Source organism: Agelaius tricolor, unplaced genomic scaffold, assembly GCF_023055355.1.
Source record: "Agelaius tricolor isolate 1412-34295 unplaced genomic scaffold, bAgeTri1.0.p SCAF_20, whole genome shotgun sequence".
Lineage (NCBI taxonomy): Eukaryota > Metazoa > Chordata > Aves > Passeriformes > Icteridae > Agelaius > Agelaius tricolor.
In genome coordinates this window covers 3,149,351-3,176,060 of record NW_027269280.1, presented here as the reverse complement: position 1 = coordinate 3,176,060, position 26,710 = coordinate 3,149,351, and the positions used below count along the sequence as shown (strand labels likewise).

Sequence of the window (26,710 nt, the reverse complement as noted above, 5' to 3'; positions counted from 1 at the left end):
CAGAGCAAATAGATATGACTCTTTACTTCCATGAAGATCCATAACCATCAAAGTTGTCAGCAGTAGTTTAGTGTTATATGGAATTCTTATATGGACAGTGCCATAAAACATTCAAAGACAAACAAAATGTTAAATGCTTTCATCACTAAGAAGTGTGAAATGGGGAAACCTTAGATGCTTGTAACACTTAAACTTTTTTTTTTAAAACCTAGTTCATAAATCACTGCAATATTTAAGAAATTAATGAACTCTACATATAATTCTTACCCTGAAAAGGCTCAAAAGTATCCATAAAATCAAAATTTGGTTGGAGAGGAATAAGCCCTGGTTGAATCATGTCAGCATTTCCTAAGTGTCCTGCAAAATTCAGGAGACAGATTAGATTAGCTTCCCATCACTCACACAGTAACAGCAGCAGGAATAAAACACTCCCCAGCCAGGCTTGGCCAAGATGTTACAGAAAAACTGGTGCTGAAAGGAACTGAGCATCTGCTTCTCTTCAGAGTACAGCACAGTCCAGGTATCAAAGCCATTGGGGAGTGAAACTTTCAATTACTAAAATGGAAGAGGTGAAACCTGAAGGCTCTAATTGAGCTGCACTACACAAAACCTTGCTGGAAAGCACAGCCTGATCCACCACAGCTCATAACAGAGAATTTTAAAATAAACCATCACCCATTTCATCTGCCTTGAGTACAATTCATGTAAACCATGGCTGCTCTGGAGTTGCTCAGACATCCCTGCAGCAAGGATGGTCAACAGAGGACATGTTCTGTCCCATCAGAGCCTCCAGAGAAAGTTGAATAGATTTTGGGACTGTTTGTACAGATGAAACTTGCACTGATTCTACCAGACAAAGCCAAACAAAAATACACAGGCACTCCCTTAAAAATACACACACAACTATGCTTTGAGATAAATCACAATGCCTTCAGCACTGATAAAGTAAATACTGCTCATTACATATTTATTCAGAGCAACATCAGGGGGCAAAGCTGGGAGCAGCACATAAGAAGCTAAGACAGAAATTAAATTTGGATCATTAAGTGGGACTCTATAACCTACAGAATCATAAAACATTCCCTGACCTGTTTTTATCTGTATCAGCAATATAAGATAGATTTCTTAGGCAAGACTACAAGAGCAGCAAAGCAACAAACCAGAGTTTTTGTAGGGGTTCTCACTACAGCATAGCCACAGCCAACAAATACCTATGTCCCTGGAGTTTGGCCAGGAAACCAGCTGATGTGAAGAGAGCGTGGAGAACAGGGTGTCGGTGAACTCGGACATGAGCATGTCTGCATCCAGCAGGCTGCCTTCCTCCATGGGCACAGGGGTTTCTCTGCCATACCTTCTCTTTTGCCAGAGAACCACATCATCATCCTGCCAAAGGAAAGGAGGAGAGGTCAGGCTGCCCAGCAATGCCAAAGCAGTCTGGTGCATATCTATAAAAGCAGCCCTCATTTTTCACATTTTTAAAGGAAGAACCTCTCTTTGAGGAGCCATCAAATGGGCTGAAACACTTCAGTGGTGCTTCTGATACTGAAATACCAGAACACTCTGGGACAGATTTTTGCCCAAAACCCAGATATTGACTAGAAGGACATAAGACAAATAACAACACTTCCTTGCTTGATTGATTACACAAGTATATTTGCACGCAGTTTAACAATCCCTTGGTCTGAATAAAGATTAAAAATAACATGACTAGCAAGAATGCAAAAAACAGCTCCTGTCTTGTGAGATGTATTTGAAACTCTGACTCGCAGTGACGTGCAATTGTACTCCAAGTTTGCACAAGACACTTTTTGCCCATGAAAAATAAAACACAGTGTGACTTGGCTTAGCCATCCCTCACTACAGCTGAGTAAAACTGCACTGCCTTGCACAAACAGCAGAACAGTGCTTCTGATCATCAGTTTATATACCCAAAGTAGGTTTGATAGTTTAAGGGGACATACCACTGTCTCTGTAACCATTTTGTCCCTTTATAGGATCCTGGCATATTATCTGCTTGAGCTGTGGGCACAGCAGGAAGATCTGCAAAACACAGCTCCCACATCTTCACAGATCCAGTTACACAAGCAAAGCAGCAGTGCCAGTTACAACTCAGTAGCAAGATGAAATCATGTGCCAGCCCTCAAAGAGATTGATCTCTCTGGGCATGCAGTGCTGATTCCCATTTCTTCTATCACAGCACTTTACATTCAGCCTCTCCTCCATCCAATTCAAGCTACAAATCTCACACTGCTCTCTGGGGCACAGAACATTAAGGTGTCTAACCTTCATTAAGGCTTAAGCAAGATGCTCGTTCTTAGATTGTAATCAAAGCAAGCTGCTGCATGTTACAGCTTTGTTATCTACTGCGGGTTCTACAAGCACAAATATTGCCACTTCTCAGTGGTGTTACCTACCCTGACCAAACTTGAAAGATCTTCATCTTTGTGTTTCTGTAACTGCAAAAGGAGAACAGAACACAGGGTGAAGTCAGAGTAAGTCCTGTATGTGCCAGTGGAAGACCTGATTTTGCAAAACTTTTAAGACCCAATCATGCACAATCAGTCCCAGCACAATAATTTTTAGTTAAGTGGAACTAATCAGAGAGCATGTCTGTACCAGCTTATCATCTGTTTCAAGTACTCTTGCATGCCAGAAAAACTGATAGAAAAACTCAAAAAGCAACAACATACTGATCAAGCTCAAGCAAACTACTTTCACTATGTAAACCAACAGACCCTTTTCTTGAAGTATGTTCTCCACTTGTGGTATTCCCTAATGACTATTTCAATTCTTCGTTTCCAGTATTTCCCCTCTGTTGCAATGGCCTGAGAACACAAACACATACCATGAATTACACGGAATCACATAAGGGCTGAATATTCAATACATTTCCAAGCAAATATTCAGGCATAAAAAATGCAAAAGAAAGCATGCTAATTCTGTTTGAGCTCATGTATCAGCAGCCCACGCTGTCCCAGAGTTCAGCTATCACAGAGCAAATCTGACAGTACTAACTTCATCTTTCCCACAAAAACCAAACACGAGGTGACATCTGACTGCACTGTCAGCATCTCCCACAGCAGCTCAACCATAAACAAGAGTTAAGAAATGGCAAAAAAAAAAAACCTTAAAAATTAATTTACTGAAATATAATGTATAAAGCACACAATATCCTGTGAATTTCACAAGATCACATGCACAGACACACACATAAGCAAAAGCTGCTATGAATGACACAAAGCAAGAGAAATCTGATGTCCAGCTCAGGGGGGGACCTTGCAGGCCACACACTGATGGCAACAAAAGGATCACACGATATGGGTCTTCAATGTATCACAGAGAGCAGTGTGTAAGCTGGGGAGAGCAGACTAATGAGAGCCTTAACTTTGTGTTCGAGGGTCACTTTCAACACAAACATCAACACTGTTCTTTCAAAAACCTGAGACAGTTCCACAAATTCATCTGGAACTCCTCTGAGTTATAAATTACTCTAGAGTTATGCAGTATAGAGAGAGCCACATATTGCCACATCAAGGGCCTCACTGGTATTCTGCAAGGAGCCAGAGGGCAGATGTTAGTTTTCATTTATGTTTACAGGAGCACAAAAATGAAAGAACACAAACTCATATTTGATCTGTCTGTGAAACTACTTCGACACAGAAAAAGAAATTGCTTGTTCTCTTGAAACCACACCTCTCCAATTACATAAAATACAGAAACTCTCCCAGGTTCACTTAGATTCACTCCTGAAAACAGCCATCACTGATTTCCCACCAACTTCCAGTCAGAAGACAGCAGTGGCTGTCAAAACCTGAACTATTCAAATAGCACTTCTGTGATTTATGATTCATTAAATTACAGCATTAACATAAGTTACACAGATAACAAATGTCCTTCTGGCTGCATCTTGATCATCTTAATATGATGAACTCACAAAACCGGGTTCACTCTGCTTTTAATGGTTCCTTCTAAATAAAACCAGAGCCCAGATTGGCTCTGCTGCCCTTGTTCCCAGCAGACCAGAAAATCCTGTCACAAACTCCAGAGCTCCCTGGGCTGTCCCCAGGTTTCCCACGCACCTCAGGCCGCCGGTGCTCGTCGACGTCCACGGAGCCGTCCAGAGGGGTCACAAAGTGGCACACGGGGTTCTTGCGCTTCTCCAGGTCTGAAACAACAACAGCAACGCCGGTGCTGAGCACGAGCAGGGCCTGCAGAGCTGCCCCCCCAGTGCCAAGGGCTGCCAGGGGAGATCTCGGGCTGTGCTTGGAGCTCTCAGCACGTGCCCAGTGTGGGCACACCCAGGAAAGCCCCGATCCAACGGCATTGCCTCTGGAACGTCGGGCCTGAGCAGATCCCCGAGCTTTTCAGTACACAACAATTTCAATTCTCTTGCTCTCACCGATGTCTCGGGGAAGACCCGCCCCCAGCACGGTACTTACACTGCATGTACCAGGCCCTCCAGATGGCGTTATTGAGACGGATTTTATCTCTCCACTGAAGCTTCAATCCCTTAAAATTTTTCCATTTTGGTGAAACCAACCTTCCGCTGCAACAAAACAGACAACAAATCATTCTGCTTTCAGTTTTTCTCTCTCCCTTCCTTTCAAGACAAAGCATCCCCCTAAACCAGCAGAACTCTCAACAGATGAAACAACAACAAGCCATGGTTGGCCAGTCACAACTTTTACTGTCCACAGCTCACTAAACCAGGAGCCAGAGATTAATCCAGTCTTCGTGTGTCCTCCATAAGAGCTAAGAACTGTCCCAACTGGTCTCAAGAATATCATCAGGAATGAAATTAATTTCACCCACATTTTTCTCTTTGCCAGTATCTCACCTTTTCTAACCCCCACCTATGAGCTTCCACCAACTGGGACTGAGATTATTTAAAATTAAGAGGCTTCTGCATGTTTGGTCAGATTCAGTTCCACTCGATTTTCCAGGCTGGTAACACTGGAAAGGAGAAATGAAATGCCAGCTCTGGCCCATGAAAAAATATAATCCACCAATTCTACACTGCTGGTAATCAGAGCTGGGCACAAAGGAGTACCAACAGGCTAGAAACTTTTCTCCAAGGAAAGGCAAGGCTGGAAAAAGAAATGGTTTATACATGAATGCTCCTGGGAGATGGAAGGGAAATGGAAGGAAAAAGGAAGAAGCAGCAGGGACTCTAATAAGCACTGTATAAACACAAACTACCCAGCCCTTACAACACACCTTTATGAATCATTAATCCATACTATTGACAGGGCAGAGGAAGTAGGAAATACTCATAACACAGTAAATTTCAAACCAGAGATTAAAGTATAAGAACCATGCTTATCCTAGGTTTTCTCTCTTGTTTCAGGGGATTTTAGCCTCACATCTTTCAAGCTTATGTCTCCTGTGCTGTTTGTGCAACCTTGCTATGAGGGAATTGGACCAGAAATACCAACTGCAACCCATACAACAGCACAGGAAACGGGTTCACCGTGACACCCTCGGAGCATCAGCTCAAGGGGTGATGGACAGGAAGGAGTGGCAGGAGTGGCAATGTCACCTACACACACTCTGCCCTCTCAGAGAGATCCCTGAGCACCTGGTCAGCCAGGAATGCTCTCTGCCATGAACTGCAGTGGCTCTGGATGTAGCAGCACAGACAGTGCCCTGGCACGGGCCATTTGCCTCACGCATTCAGCACAAATGAACTCAGAGAGGAATGATTTATCCTTAAAAGCTCATTTCACATTTAAGCTCTAAAATCTCTGTGCAAATAGAATTACATCCATCCTACAGAAGTGCAAGGCACTTCCCTTGGCTCACCAAAGCCCATGCACAGAGCCTGAGGGTGGAGAACTGATAATTCCCAGTTTCCTATTTGGTCTGGGAAACCTCCCAACGGCAGCTCTTTTTAAAGAAACCTTTTATTAAAACTTGCAAGATTAAAAACAAGTAAAAACTCCTCGGCCTAAACAAAAGCAACCAGAATGCCAGAGCTGCCAATAACAGGATATTAAACTAACATTTTTTCAAATATTTCCTCCCTTGCTGACACCACAACTGCTCTCACACTCAGGTACTCCCACAACTCTACAGTAACAGAGGAGCAAATGCCAGGCTTCAGCCAAGAGACAGGTAAAGAAAATCAGCTCTGCTCTTTCAATTTTACTACTGTATAAAATGTCAGTTGTGGCAACAGGTTGTAGCAATGCATCAGTAGATGAGTTGTTGCCTGATTTTTTTTTCCTCCTCATCTCTTTAAAAATGAACTGCAATGTTCTTGTATGCACAAGGAAGCAGATGCAGAGAGTGGCTATGAACTGCACCAAAAGGATGATTCCCAGCAGCAAGAGAACAGTGAGTGATCAAGCTGTGAGCCCTGTCCATGCCCAGCTGCCCCTTTGGGGGTTAGGCTGGGCACTGCATTATCCTACAAGGCTCTGCTGCAGCCTTTGGGACGTTGGTGCTTGATAAAAATAAACAGAATTTGGTACACAACATGGAACTTGAGCACCCCCAAGACCAGCAGACTTGCTGGAGGAAGCAACTTCACTGACAGAGTGAGAGCAAACCATGACAACCATTAGCAAGAAATAAAAAAATCATTGTTAATGTACCTGTGCTGTCACTGGGCTTTAAGGCACTCAGCACCATCTGCATGGTCACAGACATTTAGGAAATCCTCCTGGATTCTATTTCATATGGATGCACTACTGAAAAGAAATATCTCCCAAGACTCCACTTTGAAATTTCAAGATTTTTAGTTAATGGAAAGATCTCCAACTAGTTCATCTCTAGTTCATGGGCATAGTTACCCAGCCCATGTGTCAGGGCAGAGAGTGGATCTCCATCCATTTCATATTTCTCCCATCACTGCAAACTATCCCAACAACTTTGGTGTTCACTGCACAGCCAGCTCTGCCCCAGAACCACTGCACACCTTATCTTCCTTTCCAAACCCAGACTAAAGCCACCTTTTCCTGTTTCTCATCTGTACATTCACAGTTTGGAGACAGGAGATTAATGTGCTGATGCATCACCAGCACTGACAAAGTGCCCACATGCCTTTGACTAAGAAATCTGTCAACTTAATGTTCATCTCTTCACAGCTCTGTGTGACTCGACAGTTTGCCAAAGCAACAAAACTCGAATAATCTGCACTCAGAATAACGAGAGCAAATGCTTTTCTATAAAAAGACTCAAAGGAACTGTAATCAAGTCTGGTACACTCCTTGCATCTTCAAAGAGCTAATTAAAATTGGAATTAAAACACAAATAGTTTAAAATATTTTCAATTACATTCTTAGAAAATGCTAAACAAGACTAGTACATCAAAAGAAGGAAGTGATTAAGAACCTATTCTTAAAATAATTATTATTTTTAGTTCCCATGGGAGCAAAACACAAGTCCAGCTTGAGGTCATAAGTGAAACGACTTCAGCCTCAGTGGAGAGTAATCAGCATGAAGCTGACACCAATATTTAGACACTATTCCAAATTCCAAAGTCAATGGAAAGTCAATTACTTTGAACGGCACTGAGACTGAGAGCAGCTGCCTAACCGAAAGCAGCCTTCAGATTTTAAAGCAGCAAAACAACAACAACAACAAGGAAAAATCCCAAACAACTGGAGAGACCATCTGGCTGCTGCTCCTGCCAGTTCTGTAACACCACACCAACTCCTACAGCCAATGTGGAGCAACTTCCCAACAGGTGGATGCTCACCATGTACCTGCAGCACAAGCCAGGAGCACAGCCCTGCTCTCCTGGCCCCCCCTCCAACACTGCTGCAGGGATGCTGCTGCTCCCAGCCTCCAGGGATGCTGCCCCCACCCTCCAGGGATGCTGCCCCCACCCTCCAGGGATGCTGCTCCCAACAAGGAGAGCAGGAGAACATCCCAAAGGAGAACTGGGCCCAACAGTGCACGGCACAAGCCAGGACAGCTGCACCCACAGCTTGTGGGAATGCTGGGGAGCCCAGGAAGCCAAGCTCTGGGTGCAGCCTGCAGGGGATGCTGCTGCCAGCAGCTCAGCTCATGGCAGCAATGCTGGAAGAATCGGGGACTTTCATGTTCCCCTCACTATCACACACAGATCAAATCAAACGTTGATGGGTGACTTGCACTGCATTCCAGCAGCTCAGCTCAGTCTCCCATGCAGAAATCTCCACCTCTCGAGTCTAAATGTCCTCATCAAGTGATTTGATCACAGCCCAAAGAGCTTCAGCTCCACAGCCAGCAGAGCTGGAAATCCCCTTGGACGCAGCAGCCCCAACTGCTTTGGAGGAGCCCTGGGGCTGTCACAGGGAGGCTCCCGGGGCTGCCACTTCCACCTGCCAGTCCTGGATACCCCAGGAGAGGCTGCAGTCCATCCCCAAGGTTTTCCACATGCATTTTCCCAGCTCAGGAACTACACCTCAGACAACTGAAATCCAAGCAGGCAGACAGATAACAGGCACTGATCTCTCACAACTCTCCATTTCTAAAACTCCAGTGAAAGCAGCTGTGTTTTAAAACAATTACAAACCTTCAAATATCACGAAATTTGCAGCAAAGTACAAGAAAGAGACATCCACTGTGAGAGTGTGACCTGATTCCCTTCAACACCTTTGATTTCTAAATTTTTCTTCAATCAATTGAAATGTAATTAGGGAGCAGGTTTGTATTCTAACAGTACCCTGACAGGATCCATTTACAAGCAAAGTTTTGTCTCTGAGAATCTCATTGTTTTGTTCTAGGTTAATAACATTCAGTTAATGATCTCACAGGTAGAGACAGGGCAAAGGTGTGACCCTCTTTCTTAATAGATACACGAGATGCCATTCACTGCTGCAAAATTTAAACCAGTGGCCCTCCCTAGCACTGAAATAGCATTCAATTAATAAATTCAATGCAAAACTCCCTCCAACATCTGTAGAAGCAGGATCAAGCTCTGAGATGAGATGACTCACAACAGAAGAATCCCCTGTTCTCCTCCCTTAATCAGGATTTTAAGATGGACTTCAGTCAGCATAAATCCACATGACACAAGCACCCTCTGGATTTGGGCAGAAAGGGACATTTATCTGCATGCAAACCCAGAAGAAATTTAGGGATTTTTAATTTACTTATTGGCATTAAGAAACACCAGCATTTTATAAAACTGGTTTCTACAAAGAGCACCGAAGGTGCAGAGAAGTAGACTTTAAAATATTAACATAAATTCCATATATCCTCCACTTAACAGGTAATTGGAATACATGTTGATTAAATGGAAACTATATGGTATAGCATGGTAGAGCTTATGTGTTTTACACAGCTCACATGCTTTATTCAGCTGTTTCTGATTCAACTTGCAGTTCCCCATTTTTTATCTCCCTCAGAAATGCTCACAAGAGTACCACAGCCTCATGTTTAAATCCTCTTCTAACAGAAAGCAATCGGCAAGACTTTGCTGTAAACATCAGCCTGAAAAAATCCCCTTTTCCTGTTCAGAAAAATTTCGGTTCATTCTCCACACCATGACGTGTAAAAGTGGCTGAGCAGGAACTGCAGCTGGGAAATGATCCTGGGATTGCAGTGAACTAAAGGCTGCACCAAGTAAGAAGTTTTTAAAATACCCTCTGAGGATGGAATGCAGGATCTCCTGCTTAAAATAAGGAGAGAGTGAATGACACGGCTGTGGCTACAAAGTGTGTGAGTGACACGGTAGGAGCAGGATGTGGATTTTTCTGATGTGCTTTGCACATAAACCCCTCATTCCCACCCTCTCATCTTTCACTTTCTTGATAAGCACGGACAAGGAAAATCTCTGGCAACATTTGGCTCCCTAGCTCAGGAGTGTGTTGTTTTTCCTCTTCTCCTCAGAGAGCACCTGGCCAAGATCTATGGTACATGGAATTTAAACACAAACCTCCAAGCACTGTGGTTTAGATTCCACAGGCCTGTCCTGCTGCCCAAATATGCATTCCCAGCAGGCCCAGCAGATGGAAAGCAGCTACTGCATGTCTGCAGGAATCACCAGAGTCTAATGTTGGAAACAAATTATTTTGTTTACAAATCTGAATTTTGTCAATTCAGTTTATGGGAAGAAGCTACAGAAATGGCCTTTGCCTTCCTGTTTAGGTAATGCATTCCCCCTGCCCTTGTGCTAGAACAACTCTTTTTTGCCTTATTAGCTCCAGCCTCAAAACCCACTTCCTCTGTGCTTCCCCCAGTTCCTTCCTGTACACAATCATGAAATTTTTTGAGGTAGGGTACGAATTTTACTTTAATTACAGGTAATGGCAATGAGGCTCTTAATTTAAGTAGAAGACAAATTTCAGACTTGATAGCACAGTAGCTAAACAGATTAGCTTTTTCAGCAACACAGAAAAGGAACTTTCTGGCTTCTCCCCAGCATTTTTTTTTAAAGGCGTGGTTTTAGTTTGTTTTGTCATCTCCAATCTGTTTTGTTGGGGAGTTGGGCCTGTCAGCTCAGCTCTCCAAGAGCCAAAACTAACAGAATTTCCCCAAACAAAGGTTCATTCAGAGAATCAGATTATATGCATTGTGTGTGAGAGCAAAGGGGCAGGCAAGAGAAACCAAACATTTCTACATGGTGTGAATGTGTGTAGGACTGGAGAGGAGATCTCATTTTAGCATCTCACAATTCCTACCTACAAAATTAATCCCAGCTGCAGCCTGAGGATACTAATCCCAGAGAGAGCTGATTTTAAAAGCCAGATGTAGGGCAGGTCATTTTCCTCATTACCACCTGGTTCATCCTCCTTCCCTGAAATCCTCCTGCAGTTGCAGCTCAGGGCTGTGGAGGGACTTTCTATTGCCCACAGACCACAAAGGACAGCAGGGAGCTTCGTGCTCAAGCTAAATTAAACACTTTAAAACAACCAAAACGTCCCCTCACTGTTTGAGTCATCACCTTTTAAAAATGATACTTCCATCCTGAAGACAGAGATCCTGGACCAGACAAATATTTATCCTCTGTCATGAGCATTATCTATTAAGAGCTGTTTGAAAAATAAAAATAAAAATAAAGATCAAGTTTAGCCACTGGCAAACTGGAATTGCAACACCTGCCAAGAAACATGTTATCTAGACTGATTCCACACAGGCAGGCTCAGGTATGCACCTCCTGAATTGGAACAGGAAAGTGAAAGGTCACCTGTATGCCTGAAGCAAATACTCCTGCCCCAACAAATCCACAAGAAATGTTGATTTATTTATATTATAAATTCAATGCTATTTTAAGCTTGGAAGGTTAATGTAATTTGCATAAATGAAAGCTTGCAGTGCCTGGGCTCTTGCTCTGACAACCTGGTCTATGCTGGACTCAGGAATGACCAGGCTGGGGTTGTGTCAAGGCAGCCTCCTCAGGGACAGCTGAAAAACTCAATTTTGGGAGCATTACCACACCTACCCTGACATGCTTTCAAACCACCACCACTGTGTCAATCAGGGAAAGGATCTCTTGCTGCAGTTTTAGTCCAACACAACATGGCCAGGGTGAGCTGTGTGCAGGGGGAGGCTGCAGGAATCTGGAAGGACCACTGAGAAATGCCTTCACCAGAGGCAGGTTTCATGCAGGTTAGGAAAGGGTGAAAAGAGCACAGGACAAACGTAAAGATCAGTACAAATATCAAGGAGACTTGAAGGCTATGGTGTCCTTCAGCCAGTGGCTATTTAAAGACTCAGAATATTTAGACAGTTTCTCGTTTCCAGTCAGAAATCAAAGGATATTTCTAGAAACGTTCCTGCTTTTCAGACACTTGTCCAACAGTGGCTCACTTTAGTACAGAACTGGAACAGCAAGAAAATAAAAAAGCTGCTGAAGTACTGTCATTAACAAGTCACCCAGAAGGCTGAGAAATGGTCCTTACCATCATATCTGTCACTGCTGACCCTCCCCAAACCTCCCCCTGAGCCTTGATGCCTTTAACTTTGCAACTTTATAAATATTAACACTTTATAAAAGGCCACACACTTCCACTGTCAAAAATCAGGACCTTTTTAAAGAACCACCAGAAATCCTGTCATGGAAAAAGAAGCTGACACACCAAACTCACAGGGTGCTCTGAGATCCAGGCTCAGAGGCACATCCCACCCCTTTCACTGCCCAAATCTGAAATGCCAGGATGGAAAAGCAGCTGCCCATGGGCACAAAGTGTGTCAGTGGCAAAGCAAGGGCAGAACACCAGCCAAGCACTGCCAGCCACACACGCCACACTAGAAATGCCATGAGCAAGGGTAAGCTTTAGCAAGGATTAGATTAAAAATTTTCACATCAGATCAGTACATTTGGTTTTATTTCTTTTTTCAATACATTTTGTCTTCCTTATTTTTGAAGTGCTTCCTATGCTCTCATGCATGGTGGAAAGAAGTGTCATTTTTAGAGCTGCTTCAATATAAAGGGAAGTGATCCTACTTATTTGAGTGTCTTGAAATTTTCCACTTCTTCCTAAGACTTGATTTTGGCCACTGGCTTTTCATCAACCTTCTCAGAATCACAATATTCACTACAAGGAGCTGTTTTCCAGTACAGATGATCAGGAACTGATAGGGTTTTGCAGTACACATCCATTATTTAAAAGGATGGTTCTTGGTGAGGGACCCTCTTGCATGGAGATCTATAAATGTGTCAGAATCTTTTTGATCATTAAGGTCCCAGCCTAGATTAATGAACTGATCAAGATGTGATGATGTGGGACTGAAAAGATTTTTCACACGTGGAGCTTCTAAAAAACCCAAACAAACCCTATCAGCGTGGCAGATCAGCCCAGCCCTCCGAGCAGCACAGATACCACCGGAGCCCAGAGCTGTTTACCATGCTGGAGAAACCCGAAACCAGCACTTGTGCCACAGAGGATACTGTAACGTTCCCTGAACAGCGTTACATCCTATAAATACACTGCAAGACTTCAGGGATCTTATTCCGAAAGCGCCTTACAGGTTTGGAAAAGCAGAGATGCTCTCCCAGCTCCCCCCCTGTGACACAAAGCTTTCATCCCAGCTGTCTGCAGCCAGCTCCCTGCAGCTTGAAAAACACCAGGCTGGTTCCCAAATTCACTTATTACAGACTCAAGACTGCAACAGCACACACAGCTTATTCAAAGTTTACATAAAAGCTGAACCAGAAACTACACAAGAGGCAGAAGCAGGGTAAAGGCACCATTGTGTTACTACTGAAACTACTCAAAGACCAATCCAAATCCCATAGAAAGATGATGAAGGGAGAAAACTCCTTCCAGAACTCGCATAGAACAGCCTGGAATGTGGAAAAAAATAAAGTCCCTAAAAGGTCATGCACAACTCGCAGGAAAAGTCTCCACTTAGACCTTTCTTGGATCTGTGTGCAAACAAGTGCTCTGGCAATGCCTCACCAAAAGCAGCCCTTCAATCCATGTTGAACACCCCAGTGCCCTGTGCATGGTCATGCCAGGGGGCACCACATCTCAAACACCACAGTGAAACTCCCCAGGATCCACCCACCCAGGACCACAGCCCCAGGAAGGCTGAACATTTAGAGAACACAGCGTGGAAACCAAACTTCCACCTGTGGGTCCCGAGTCAAACTGGAGCTGTGAAGATCAGTGCTGCAGTGCAGGGAGGGCTGAGTGAGGGACCCTTCCTCCATCAACTGGGACACGGGGCTGGCAGGGAGCAGCTAACAAAGCTCATGGCACATAATCCTCAGCACACTTCTCCCACATGGCTCCCATTGCCTTTCTAGGATTGGACAGGCCAAGGGCAATGCCAGGTGCCCACACACAGATGGAGAGATCACCCCTGTCCTTGGTGGCTCCAGCCCTGCTGAATTGTTGAATCTGTTACTTTATAATGATGGTGGTTATGGTAACTATGCACAGCACAGGGCACTGATGAATGTTTCATAGCAGTTAACTTCCAAAAGCAATATTTAACCTCACTATATGTGGTGAGTGTCAGAGGAAGGCCTTGTTTTACTGCATGATACCCTTATAAAGTCATTCCTCTGCTCCCAGTAACCACCATGATTAAATATCAAACAGCAACGTGGTTCAGAAATTCCCATGCCATTCACCTGTGCACCAGTTAAAAGACATGTCTGGACTGAGTTTCAAATAGACTGAGATGGTTTATGTCCCAAAGCAAGTGTTGACTTCACCAGTAAAACATGTGACAGCATCAGCACTTTCACAAATCTTACTACAAGCAAAACAACAACCAAGTCACTAAATGACCCTCACTCAAGTCTTCTTTGAAGCAGGTTTCTCCTACGTGCCAAAATCACAAAAAACCAGTCCCAACCTTCATTCTGTAGAATCCTGTCCTGGGGACACAACAGTCACTTGGGAAAGCTCATGTGAAAGGTAAATAACACTTTTTATGTGTTTATTGCTATGGAGAGAAGCAACCTCTCAAAATTGCCTAGGATCTGTCTCCCTATTTCCAAAAGCCTGTTACATGCACCCAGCCTATAATCACCACATGCCACGCTTAGACACCAAGCCTACTAATGTGCTAATAAAAACTGCTAATAAAAGTTTTAGTCTCCTTAAGCTCTGCTAAGATTTTTACTGGAGATTTGAGGGTTCTACTTGTACAACTGGATACTAAAAACAGATGGGATCCACGCTGAGTTCCTAAACAAACAGCCTTCACAGACCAAAATTTTATTAGAAACAGTAATGAATTAGCTTTTATTGCAGAATTCTATGCATCTACTTGCAGAGCTAAGCTCTGCTTTCCAGTAACATTTGCTGATTTGATAAAGTAAGTGCATGCAACCTTATCCCATGGTTTTCTCTAAGGGTTAACAATTTCACACAGCACAACAGACACACCAGGATTTAGGAATGCCTCTGGTTCCCAGGCAGTTTTGCTGTAGATTTCCCTTCCTCACAGGAAGAATGAGTCAGATCACAGTGTCACTCCAGTCACAAACATACTGGCTCTGTGCTTGCACAAGACCATGGAATCCCCAGCACCTCCAGGCAGCAGCACAGAACGGGGCTGCTGCCACAGAGAGCAGCCACAGCCACACTCTGGGCCTTATCTGCAGCTTCCAGAGACCAAAGGCTGCCTGGAATTTTTTCCCAGCTGATACTGAACCACTGTGCAGCTCACTGCAGCACCTGCTTTGGCAAGGGCTGTAGGAAGCCCCACCCAGGGTGCCCCAGGTCCATGCTCAGTCCCAGCAGTGGGTGAGCAGGTGCCTGGGGAAGGGTCACAACAGGACCAGCTTGTCCCCAGGCTGCTCCTGGCAGCTCCCAACAACCAGCCCCTCCCAGCTCTAAAGGAAAATGATATTAGCAAGTATATGAACCCACTCCCTAAAAGTGAACTGAAGAACCACACAGCTTCTCTTTTTGCTGTTTTTAGACACTTTCCCCCCAGCTGAGTGTGTATATTGATTTGGCAGGACTCTGCTTTGAAAGGGAGGGATAATGACATTTTTAGTAGAGAACACCTACTATGGTGACTACTCAACAGCTTGGATGCCCCAGGTTTTGGACAGATTGTTTTGGTTTCCCAAAGCAATTATTTCACAATCTCTGCTTCAGGTGTCAAACACGGTTCCTTATAATTACCTGAAGTGGCCGCAGTTCCCTCCTTGAGGATATTTGTATTCCTGACCAAGTCAGTTCTCCCATCACAACACTTCATCTGAAATAAGCTGACAATATTCAAAGAGCTTTTCTGGCTCTGTAACAGATCTAAATTTTCACAACCATATCCAAATCCTTTGACTTAGTCCTTCCTTTCTAAACGTTTTATATCCTCTAATTCAGAAATGTAAATTTTGTATGTTTCCAGGTAGCAAACCTCCTCTACAACCCCTGCACTCAATTTTCTTCCTCAAAAGCTGTGTTTTAAAGAGCAAAAACAAGTAGTTGATTCCCTTTCACTGCCTCGTGCTTTCCCACATCTGGCACACCACCAGCACATTTTCTATTCAAGTTCCCTCAGCCTCCATCCTGTCAGGGACAGATGTTTTCCAAGCAAACAGAAATTTGGACTAAGCTGTGCAGATAGCAATAAGCAGGAGTTTATACAGGGAAATGGTGATACATTCTCTGGACACTGTACAGACCAGCAAACACGAGAAGCAGGGCATGAACATCCAGGCCTTTGTGTGCTGCTCACAGGAGAGCACATCTCAGAGCCCTTCCTGAATCCACAGCTTAGCAGGACCAGGACTCTGCTGTGCTGCCTCTCACCCAAATACTGGGAGTTCTCCTGATGCAGTTCTCACTGTAAATGCTGTTAACAGAGCTTGACTAGCCATGGCTAAGTGTACTCAGATTACAGCTTCAATGTAAACATACAGGAATTCATCAGGATGAGCAGAGAGTGACCATCCAAGAACAAAACAAATGATATCATTCTTTGCTCTGGAAACGTGGCAGCAGATAATACCCATATCCAATGACTGGCAGATCAGAAATGCAACAAGATCTTCCACTGGCCTCTTCCAGTTTGGTACTAACACTTCTTCTCTAACAGCTGCCAGACCCACAAGCTCAGGTATTTCCTTTTTACCTTTTTTTTAAGTTTTCCTTTTTATGTGCATGCCTTTCCTTTTTTATCATGATCACTTCTGCCGCAAAGTAAAGGCTTTTATCAACTAACACAGGCTCAATCAAGTGTCACAGCACAGCACCAAAAGCACAAGTCTGCATGATAAAATGATAGTAAAGAGCAATCATGGACTTCAAAGAATTACAAAGACATGAGAAGCTCTTCCACAATTCTTGCTCCATTTGGTCTCTGTCTCTCTGTGAATGGTGTGGACAGTGAGCACAAACTAGATTTAAGAACAAACTAAAATATGAATGTAAGATGCAGCATGAAGAGCTGAGCAGAGGAGCCTGTGGTGGCTCACATTCACATCAACATACTGAGTTATTTTTAGGTCTATTGTGAAACCCCACATTCCAGCTGCTCCAAAGATACACCAGCACTACCACAGAGGCCTGGGCTCTGCATCATCACCCTGGCAGGCTGGAGTGAGTCTAACCCTTGCCCTACATAAGAATTTTGGTGCCAAGGCAACCAAGTCCCTGGCACAGCTGGGGCGATGTGGACAAGAAGTGTTTTGGACAAGCTCACGTGGGCTGGAGAAGGGTCTGGCTGCTGGATACAGAAGTCACTGAGTGCTGCAGCCTGGCCAGAGGTGTCCCAGCCAGGCTGGCCAAGGCCACTTCAGCTGCCGTGTCCTTGAACTGCTGCAGGCAGAGCACCCGTTACTATGGGACCTTGAGGGAAGGGAGAGTAAACAAAGCAGCAGAGGGAAGGAGGCCAGGATTTCGAGTAAAACACCCCATGCTGCAGAATTCTGAAAACAATCAACTTGACAGATTCCAGAAGCAAACCTCTTTGGTGCCTCTGCAATGTTTGCTTGAATCTTGTTATGCAGACATGTCTCTGATAAAGAACAACCCTGCTGACCTCTGAGGACTAACAGCCTCCACTGGAGGGATCAGTGAACAGAAAAGGCCCCATCCTGCTCATTGTGCTCCTGCAGATCTGCTCTAGGCAGCAGCACGAGCTGCACCACAAACTCCTCAGAACAAAACACTCGCACACCTTTGCTCCTCCTCTCCCTCTGCTTGGCAGGACACAGGACCAAGGTCCTGCATTCACCACAAGGATTCTAAAGGCACTAAAGGCTCTGGTGTTCACACAAGCTCTCAGCACAGACACCTCTGAGGACCCACATCAGCAGGATTCTCTCAACACCAGGGCAGATGCAGTGCAGGACAAAGCCAGGAGGAGCAAACACCCCACAGAGAAGTTCAGGCCAGGTCACACTTGCCAACTGCCACCGTCCCCCAGATTTACAAAACCCAAGTACAAACAAGGCAGCTCCTATCTCACTTCCAAAACAAGTACCAGCAGTCCTCTTTCTCAAGAATGGCAAAAGGTTATCTGGATCTTCTCTCTACCCCCTCAGTCACCCTTAGGGCTCCAGTCTTCAATTCTCAATTCACAAGCCAGCCCTAGGACAAGTAAGCCCTACCCAAAGCCAGCAAAGATAAAACCACCCCTGATCTCCTGAGATGGAAGAAGCCCTTTCAAGCTCACACAGGAACAAAACTGTAACAAGCATCAGACTCCTTTGCTTGAGTAAGGACAACTTTTCATGAACTAAGAGTCATCTCTCAACCATTCTTCCTTGCTCCTTCAGCTGAAAGCAGCCTCAGCTCTTATTTCTGCTCTGAACTGTCCCCCCCAAATTCTGCTCTTTGTTCCTTGAATCACTGGGAAAATGCATAGGGAAATAATGTTAATCTGCAATGAAACAGAAGCACAAACTTTACATACATACTCTACCCATAAAGATATTCTCTGCTTGCTCTGGTGTGGTGTAAATGAGCAATAAAGATATCCCCAGAAATCCAGAAATCTCCCGCTATGATTAAAAATAAAGCATTTATCTCTGTATGTAGGAAGACATTACCACACATAAAAAATACAGTAAGAAAAGGCATTAAATACAGCAAAAAGGGTTGTATCCATTGCTCCCTTGCACTACACCATCAGCTAAACTAGAAGTAGAGAGACTAAAAGCTCTCTAACTGTGCATTACTGTGGTAGATAATGTGCTGCAAACACAAAACCAAGGATAAAAAGCTCTCTAACAAGTCATTAAAATTTAACAAGTCGTTTAAATTTTTCTGTGCTCTTCAGGAAAAGTGATCAATTCATTAAGCAGCAATGCTCAGCTGCTTAAACAGCTGAAGCCTTTCCTCACATCACGGTGCATCACCAACCGTGTCATGGCTAAGGGTTATCTGTAGGTCAGGAGAATTCTGGCCAAAACACACTGCCATATCACTAATTGAGGAGAATCAGATTATTTCACTAATACCCTGCTGCAGGATAATCCCAGCAGTGCCCTGCAAGCCCTTTCCATCTGGCATGTCACCTTTTCTCTTACAGTCCCAAAGGTGACAAAGCAGCCCTGAGAACCACTCCTAACCCTGTGGGCTTTGTACCTTCACAGACCTTGCAAGTGGCCATGGTGTGGATAACCAGGCAAGGGAAGGAATCTCTTCCCTGGGCATAGATGGCTCCTCTGGTCCTTCCCAATCCCATTTTCTATTATCCACCGATGTCACAGCTGGACAGCCACCTAACAACACTCATCTTTCACAAAGGTAACTGCTGCTGAGCTGGCTCTTAAGCAGCACTCAGGAGTTTCCATACCTTAAGGCACAAAGTGAAATCTGCTTAAGAGAGGGAGCAGGCAATTCCCCTGCAGCCATCCACACCGCACAGAATGGCCAAGCTGTAACATCCTTCAGTAGCTTTTCTAAGGCACGTGTCAGTAAGCTGCACATCCTCTTCATCATCTCCTCCTAAATCTTTCTTCCATTTGTCCTCTTTCCTTTATTAAGTTTGCAACTGAGGTGTGATCTTTCATAGGTCTTCCTTTTGGACTCCTATGTCAGCTCACTTATAAACTTCATGCCTTTGTCTCCCTCTTTCTAAAAGGCCAGCACACACATCTGGGGCTCTGAAGTGCTGAGACTGTTTTGGTCATTTCAGAATGGAGAAAGGGAGGAAAAAGCAGTAATTGATTCATCTAAGATCAACGGCCAAGAAACCAAGGCTTAGTGAAGAGCCTTGAGCTGTGGCAAATGCACACCAGAACATTCCCAATGGCAATGGCTGCTTTACTCACCAAGGGGTGGCTGCATTAATTCTATCAGGAGTGACACCAAGTCAGCGTGCTCTATGTTCAAAAACAACCAAAAATGACCTTCCAAGTCCCATTTGAGCAAACAAACAGAAATGATTTGAAAAGACCATGTTCAGAATTTTTGTTCTGGTACTAAAACTATTAGAAGCAATTTCTGAAGAACCTTGCTTTTCCTAACCCTATTTTTCAAGCCTTCCTGCTTCAGAAACAGTGATAATAATGTAACTCTAGCTTGCACTAAAAACAATCAGATTCAGGTTTTTCCATCACTGTCTGAAACACAAAGAGCCAACTCTATTTTCTTTGGAGGCAACTGAAACAAGTACTTTTCCTAATCATCTTCATGATTGTTTCATGGACATGTTAAAGGTTTCCTTTCCAGAGCGAAAGGAAAATTGTATGAAAGCTGTAAAATATTTCTATAGCCATCAAAGAGTTTACAAAGCTTGTCTTTTTCCGCAGAAGTAGCTTAGAAGTTTTGTCTTTAAAGAACTGCTTGTGCCAATGATATTAAGATATCAAAGGACAGATGAAGGAAACTGTAAATGCAATTAATTTCTGCATACAAAGAAAGGAAGTTGCAAGCATATAGCCTGTCGTTAATGAAAAATAAAATACTAGATTAAACCCAAACTGGTCCAGGTTTCTCAGCTGATAAGGTTTTTGGTTGTTGTTGTTGTTGTTCTGTTTTAAAAAGAGAGCCCTTTCTCTCCAACAGCAAAAGGCAGCAGGGCAGCATGAGAAGAGCCAAACCAGGAATTCCAGATCTCCTGTCCCATCATCCATGACTTTCATATCTGGATCCCTCCAGCTCATTCTCCCCTTCATCAGGCACACCTTCACCAAGTGCTTCCAATCTAACCCTGCTAGCACAGATCAAAGCAGGGGGAATAAACACTGGACTTTTCCAACTGCAGCCACACCTTCCATTGTCCACCCTTACTTTCCATTTATCCTCCCCTTTCATTCCTATTTCTCCTGCCCTGAACAGCATTCCACCAACATCCTCCTCTCTCCCCAACTCATCGTGATCATTTACCTCTGTCCTTTTATTCAAATCTCAGCTAAGTCCAACTCCAACCTCTTTTCTTCCCCACAATCCCCACCATGATTAGAGACTTCCCCCTCCTTGCTGTCATTCCCTCCACCCCTGCTCTGGGTGTTCCTCACTCACAGGGTTCAGTGAGTTTGTAACCCGGGCTCAAACCCACCCACCCAGCTGAGACATCCTTTCTATGACTTGAACTTTGCAGGATCTCATTTTTTCTCTCCCGTTTCCATCCCTGTGGCCTCTGCCAACACCACACAGCTCTTGGGGTGGCTTTATCTTGGCCCTTCTAATTCACTCAATGCATTCCTCAAAGATCCTCTTAATTTCACTCCAGATCTCAGTGAGCTTCCAGCCTCATTCCTTGCCCTTTCAACTCCTCCTGCTTTTTACAGCAGATCTCTGAGTGCTGTCATTAGAGGAAAAATCCCACCCACCCATTGCAACTTCAAGAGTTCACTCTCTCCTTCAAGCCTGTCAAAATGCCCCTGACATCCCAGAAATGCCCAGCCTTCAGCTCAACATGGCTACAAAGCTCCCTTTATTCCTCCCCACCCCTTCCCAGCTTGCAGCATCACTAGATACCCTTTTGTTTGATTAAGACTAATCATAGCTTAAGGACACACAGTCAGATAAGCAGCTGCTCAAGTGACTGAATATCAACTCTGCTTTCCAAAAGAATGGAAATTTTTCCCCCCACATGGGAAAGTAACAAACAAGAATGGTTCAGTGACCTACTAAAGGGGTGTGTGGAAAAACATGAGTAAAGCCAAGACCTGAAATTTGGGTCTCTTGGCTTTAATTCCTCTTGCCACTCAGCAGAAAGAAATAAAAAGAGGTAAGGAGAGGGAGAACTGAAAAATCAACATATTAATTTCTGTTGCCATTCAAAGCACATCATAATCATGCAGCACAAAATCTTCACTAAAATAATGCCAAATCTCAAAGTTCAGCCACGTTTTTTTCAGATCATGCAAAAGTTATTGAGAACTTGCAGTCTGAGGACAAACTAGCTCCCTCTTCCCTATTTCAGCAATCCATCAAAAATGATGATTGCAAAATCCATGTTGCATTTAAGCCAGAAAATAACATCTGTTTACTGAGTAAAAACACAAGATGAGAACGACAACAAAACATGTAGATTAAATGGCAGATCAAAAGATGATAACAATGTGCTTTTTTAATGAAAAAGGTGTGGGGACTCCTGTGCCCCACACCTCTATAGCAACACTCTGCCCAACCAGGTGCATAGAAACCAGTCTGCAGAGACACCGAAATAACCAGGAGTAAAGAAACCAAAATTGTCCCTGTATTTAAACCTCTGTCCACAGAATTTGACTGCTCCTCCCGTAGTCATTTGTAGCCCTGAAGACAGCAAAACCTTAATCTGAACCAAGGCCTTCTCACACTAGCACTACTAAATGTTTACTTTGGCAAAGAAATGCATCTCAAAGAAGAGCTCAGCCACCTTTCTGCAAACCGTCCTGAGGTTCAAGGTTGTCAAGGTGGAATTTCAAAGTGCACCTTACACAGAGCTTAAAAGCTTGTGACTATATCAAGCATTTGACATAAGCAGAGTAAGAGGCTCAGTACCAATGTCCTGATTCATACTGCACCCTGAATACACCATCCTTGCTTTGCAGGGACCCTTGCTATGGTTAAAAAAATACTGGAACAGCAACTCTGCTCAAGTTTGGTTAAATTCAGAGGTGAATACAGGTGCTTTTATCAGAGCAGCTTCTACAAGCAGCATGTGAAATATGTAGCTGAACTGTGGAGGTTTTTAATCTCCAAGTGCTATCAGCAGGGCTGAGAACTTCCCCAAACACTGCACTGACAAAGAATGTGGGGCAAAGGCGCTCTGGAAACAAGCTGACCCCTCACGTCAGTCCACTGAGGAAGGGAATATTTTTGGCTTCCATGTACATGAAGTGAAGGAGTCATATTGCTAAAGAGGAGAGATGAAATCTAGAAATGACCTGGCAAGCTGCTCACAAGGCAGCTTTTGTCCCAGTTCCCACTCTCCTGCCCCGTGCAGCTTCAGCAAGCAGATCCAGAGGGCTTTGGACAAGGATCTCATGCCAACCTTAACACTCTTACCTCAAGTACAACACCTGGCATGTTCCTTAAGCTCTTAATAAGAGGTGAGAGAACGCTGAGGCCACTTAAGAATAAATGAGCCCACAAAGTCATCTTCATCTACCCTGCCATGGCCTGTACTAAGATAAGCAGTGACTGACATAAAAATATACAATAGTTTAAAAGGAGCACCAGCCAGCGTATTATCATTAATCACAACAAAGAGAAAAAAATTCTTCTGTCCCAATCTCAGGGGAAAAAACCTTCATGATAGGCTGCTGTTGAAACATTTCTGAATACAGTGAGGCTTTGGGAAGTTATTTCTGGGTAATATAATTATTTGGATAATGGTAAAGTTATTAGAGGGCTTTACTAAATTCAATATCAAGATGACATAACATTTCACTTAATTCTGAGTATTGTAGGTCATGTACCCAGGAGCACAGTTTCTCATTAGAATGAGCAGTGTCAAAGGCCTTTCTCTTTTTGAGAAGAACATTTTTTAAGATCTTTTTGCCTGCCTACAACAAGTCAATTCTAGCTACCTACACGTCAAGGTCTGCAAGGTCACACTGGTTTAAAGAGCTGAGATGAAGGGGCTAAAAGGGGAAAAGCAATGTTCTTTTACCTCTGTCAGTGTGGTACAGCTCCCACAATCAATCTCATGAGAAAAACAGGTAACATTTAGATAACGTACAGCCCTCGTGACACCTGTTGTAAACCCCAGTGTTTATAAGTTACTTATTAATTTAAAAAATTGGTTTAATCTGCTCACTGTACAGGGGAGTATGCTATAGGCATGTTTTCCCCTCTGGAATGGCATATCTGAAATGAGACTTTTCAAGCTGTGCAACTGGATATGTGACTGAAACAGCTGTGATGAAAATTAGGATCATGTTGGTTTGTACTGCTCAAAGGCACAAGGGAATCGCTTCCCTGCTGCTCAGAAATAACTTTTTTTTATCATAAAAAGTTTGACTGTGAACAGCACAAAGCCAAACCCCCAAAAAAATTTCAGCACAACTAGAAGAGGCCAGGTTTATGGGCTATGGATCACAAATCCGTGATCCAGCATAAATTTGGTCACTTCCAAACAAACCACCCGAGGTAATGACCCAGGTAATGACTGAGGTAATCTAGAAAAGCTTTGCTTTCTAGTCCATCCACCAAGCTAATGGGTACCACACGTTTTACTGCTTCTCTCTAAAACACTGAAATACCAGCAATGAGTGTCATGTGTAAATAAATATTACACAGAGAGCTCTGTTACAGCAGCTTCCTTGGGTTTGTGTTTGTCACGGCTGCATCCCCCAGCCCTGCAGGCAGCTCATGCCCCTAAAAAGCAAAACTCACACATCTTCATCTTCCTGTGTTACAGTTTTTGCTGTTGGTTTCCACAGCCCCAGTTCTTTTCTAGAGTGAATTTCGAGCCAGCAAAGGCAGCATAGAAAACATTAACATGGAATCTGTGTGTTTTGTCAGTGCTGGATCTGACAGGCAATAACGAGAAAGGTACAGCTGAGGCAACAGCCACAAAAACATCCCCACAAACCAACCAAGAAAAAATCCAGCCTGAGGACAGAGAGAAATACAACCTACAGGCTCAATCATTTCCTAAAAAGACATTTCCCACTTCACAGCCATGTTCAACACCTCAAATCAGATTTTCCAGAATTACTTAAATCCTTTTTAGACCCAAGTTTACAATTGGTTTGTTCGGCAGATTTAAAAATTGTATCCCAAAGCTGCTGAGTAAGCAGGCTGGATCTGGGCAGGATGCTTCAGGGCTGCAACTCAGCAAACCCTAAGGTGCCCAAGGACAGAAGCATTAAGAATGTGCTTTTCTTTGGCAGCCTCTAAGAGGATATTTTCTGCACCTTGCCTCATGCTACCACCAGCAGGCAGGATAAAATTATTTCTTCTGTAATAAATTTGGTGCTCAACTAATTCACCTACATCAGAGCTCAGTACTGTCAATCAGTGTAACAGAATTATTCCTTTGCACCAGATGTGATCCTCAGTTTCAAAATCCCAACAACATACCAGTGGAAGCACAAAACAAAACCAAGGTGATAGAGGCCGAGGAGCACATGCACATGAGCAGTCCAGTTCTGTCCTTCATAATCCCTGCAGCTCCTTTGCGAGTTCCTCCCAGCTTGTACAATAAAAGGCTTATTTTTTTTTTTTTGTAAGTGCAAAATACTTAGATCCACTGTTGCACACACCTTATCTGACGTTCAGGCTCTTGCCAGTAGCTAATAACGTTCTTGGCCAATATTATCAAAATTTTAATATTACTTACATCTTCAAGCTACTGTACAGAACAGATAGTTCTATTGTTTCCTCTTCATTGAGCAATACTTAAATAGATTAATTTGGGGTGGGCAAAGTTAATTTTCTTTTAGCAAGCTAAGGTGGTTCCTATAGATGAAAACAAATATTTCCGTTGATATGCCAAGAGGCATTTTCCATCAACCCTTTTAATCAACTTCCAAAATGAGCTCAGCAGAGAACATCAGATTGGATCCGGTTTCTGCTGTATCACACGGAACAAAAGACTGAGCAGACACACATCTTTCCAAAACACTTCTACTCCACAGCTCTGCCTCCATTTTGGATGACAGACAAAGGGGATAAATGGGAATATAACGCCTTACTGAAGAGATGAAAAGCACAACCAAAGTCACAGCAATAGGTGCAGATAAACCCAGGAAGTGCTGCTGCCAGCTGCAGCCAGCACAGGAACAAAGGAAACAGCGACGGAGCCCGCTTGCTTGACTTTGTTATAAAAATAAAATTTGGGGAGGGGAAAATTGGCTGGGTTTCACATCGAGCGGGGCACTTTGCCCTTTAAGGGTTTCTGTTTAGCACCAGAGGCTTCCACTCGCTCCCAGCCTGGCCGCGGGATGCTGAGGGCTTCCAGCGGCACCAGCAGCCGGCGGGGCGAGCGGGACCCCAGCCCTCAGCCCTCATGGCGGGGGGGGCAGCGGCACCCCCGGCTCGTCCCCAGCCACGGCCCCGGGCCTGCGGGGAAGGGCCCGCCGGGACCCCCAAGTTCGCTGAACACAAAAGCGGCACCGAACCCCAGCGTATGGGCCGGAGGGTCCCTGCTCGGCTGCGACCCCGCCCCGCACACGGTCCCGCTCCCCGGCGCGGTTCCCCCGCCCAGCCCGGCCGGGGCTGTCCCCGCGGCCGGGACTCGCCGCCGGGGCCGCTCGGTACCTGTAGGCCAGGGACATGCACTCGAACAGCTTCGTGAGGGACGCGTCGATGCTGAGGCGGCCGCCGGCGCCGCCGCCGCCGCGGGCCGCCCCGAACTGGTAGGTCTGGCAGGTCTGCTCGTTGACCGTGTCGAAGTCGTAGCCCTTCTTGGGCGGGTGCTCGCTGTGCGGCGACGAGACCATGAAGTGCCCCGAGTGGATGATCTGCGGGCCCGGGGGCTGCCCCCGCCGCGGCCCGCACCGCCGCCCCCCGCCCGGCGACGCTCCGCCATCGTCCGTGTCCGACGAGTCCTCGTCGGGCTCCGTGCGGGGGGACAGCGGCCCCGCCGCCCCGAGCAGCCGCGCCGGCCGCATGAACACGTCGGCGGCCATGGCCCCGCTGCTGCCGCCGCGGCCGAGCCCGCGCCCGCTCTGCGCCGCCACCGCCCCGCTCCGCCCCGCGCCGGCCCCCGCCGCGCTTAAAGGCGACGGAGCGGCCCCGCCGCCGCCCTGCCCGCTCTGTGCCAGCAACGTCCCCACACCTCCTGAGGGTGGCTGGTTTAAGTGATTCAGCGGGGACTTCCACCCAGCAGAACAATTTTTTATTTATTTTTTTTAAAACCAAACTAAATTTCGAAATGTTCCACCTCAACACGAGGAACAGCTCCTTTAGGTTGAGGGTGGCAGAGCTCTGGAACTGCCCAGGGAGGCCATGGATTGTCCCTCTCCGGAGATATTACA

General features: G+C 44.9%; 1 protein-coding gene across 1 annotated transcript in view; it reads right to left on the bottom strand.

Moving 5' to 3' along the window:
* The window catches only part of MLXIP (MLX interacting protein), a 43,728-nt gene extending 17,322 nt beyond the window's left edge, over positions 1–26,406 (bottom strand). Inside the window, exons 1-7 of the mRNA XM_071445084.1 lie at positions 25,992–26,406; positions 4,440–4,546; positions 4,080–4,165; positions 2,736–2,825; positions 2,415–2,456; positions 1,212–1,383; positions 268–357 (exon numbers count right to left, since the gene is read on the bottom strand). Coding sequence (XP_071301185.1) covers positions 268–357; positions 1,212–1,383; positions 2,415–2,456; positions 2,736–2,825; positions 4,080–4,165; positions 4,440–4,546; positions 25,992–26,362 — 958 coding nt within the window. The 5' untranslated portion in view covers positions 26,363–26,406. The remainder of the gene's footprint in view (positions 1–267; positions 358–1,211; positions 1,384–2,414; positions 2,457–2,735; positions 2,826–4,079; positions 4,166–4,439; positions 4,547–25,991) is intronic.
* Between the last annotated feature and the right edge of the window lie 304 nt (positions 26,407–26,710).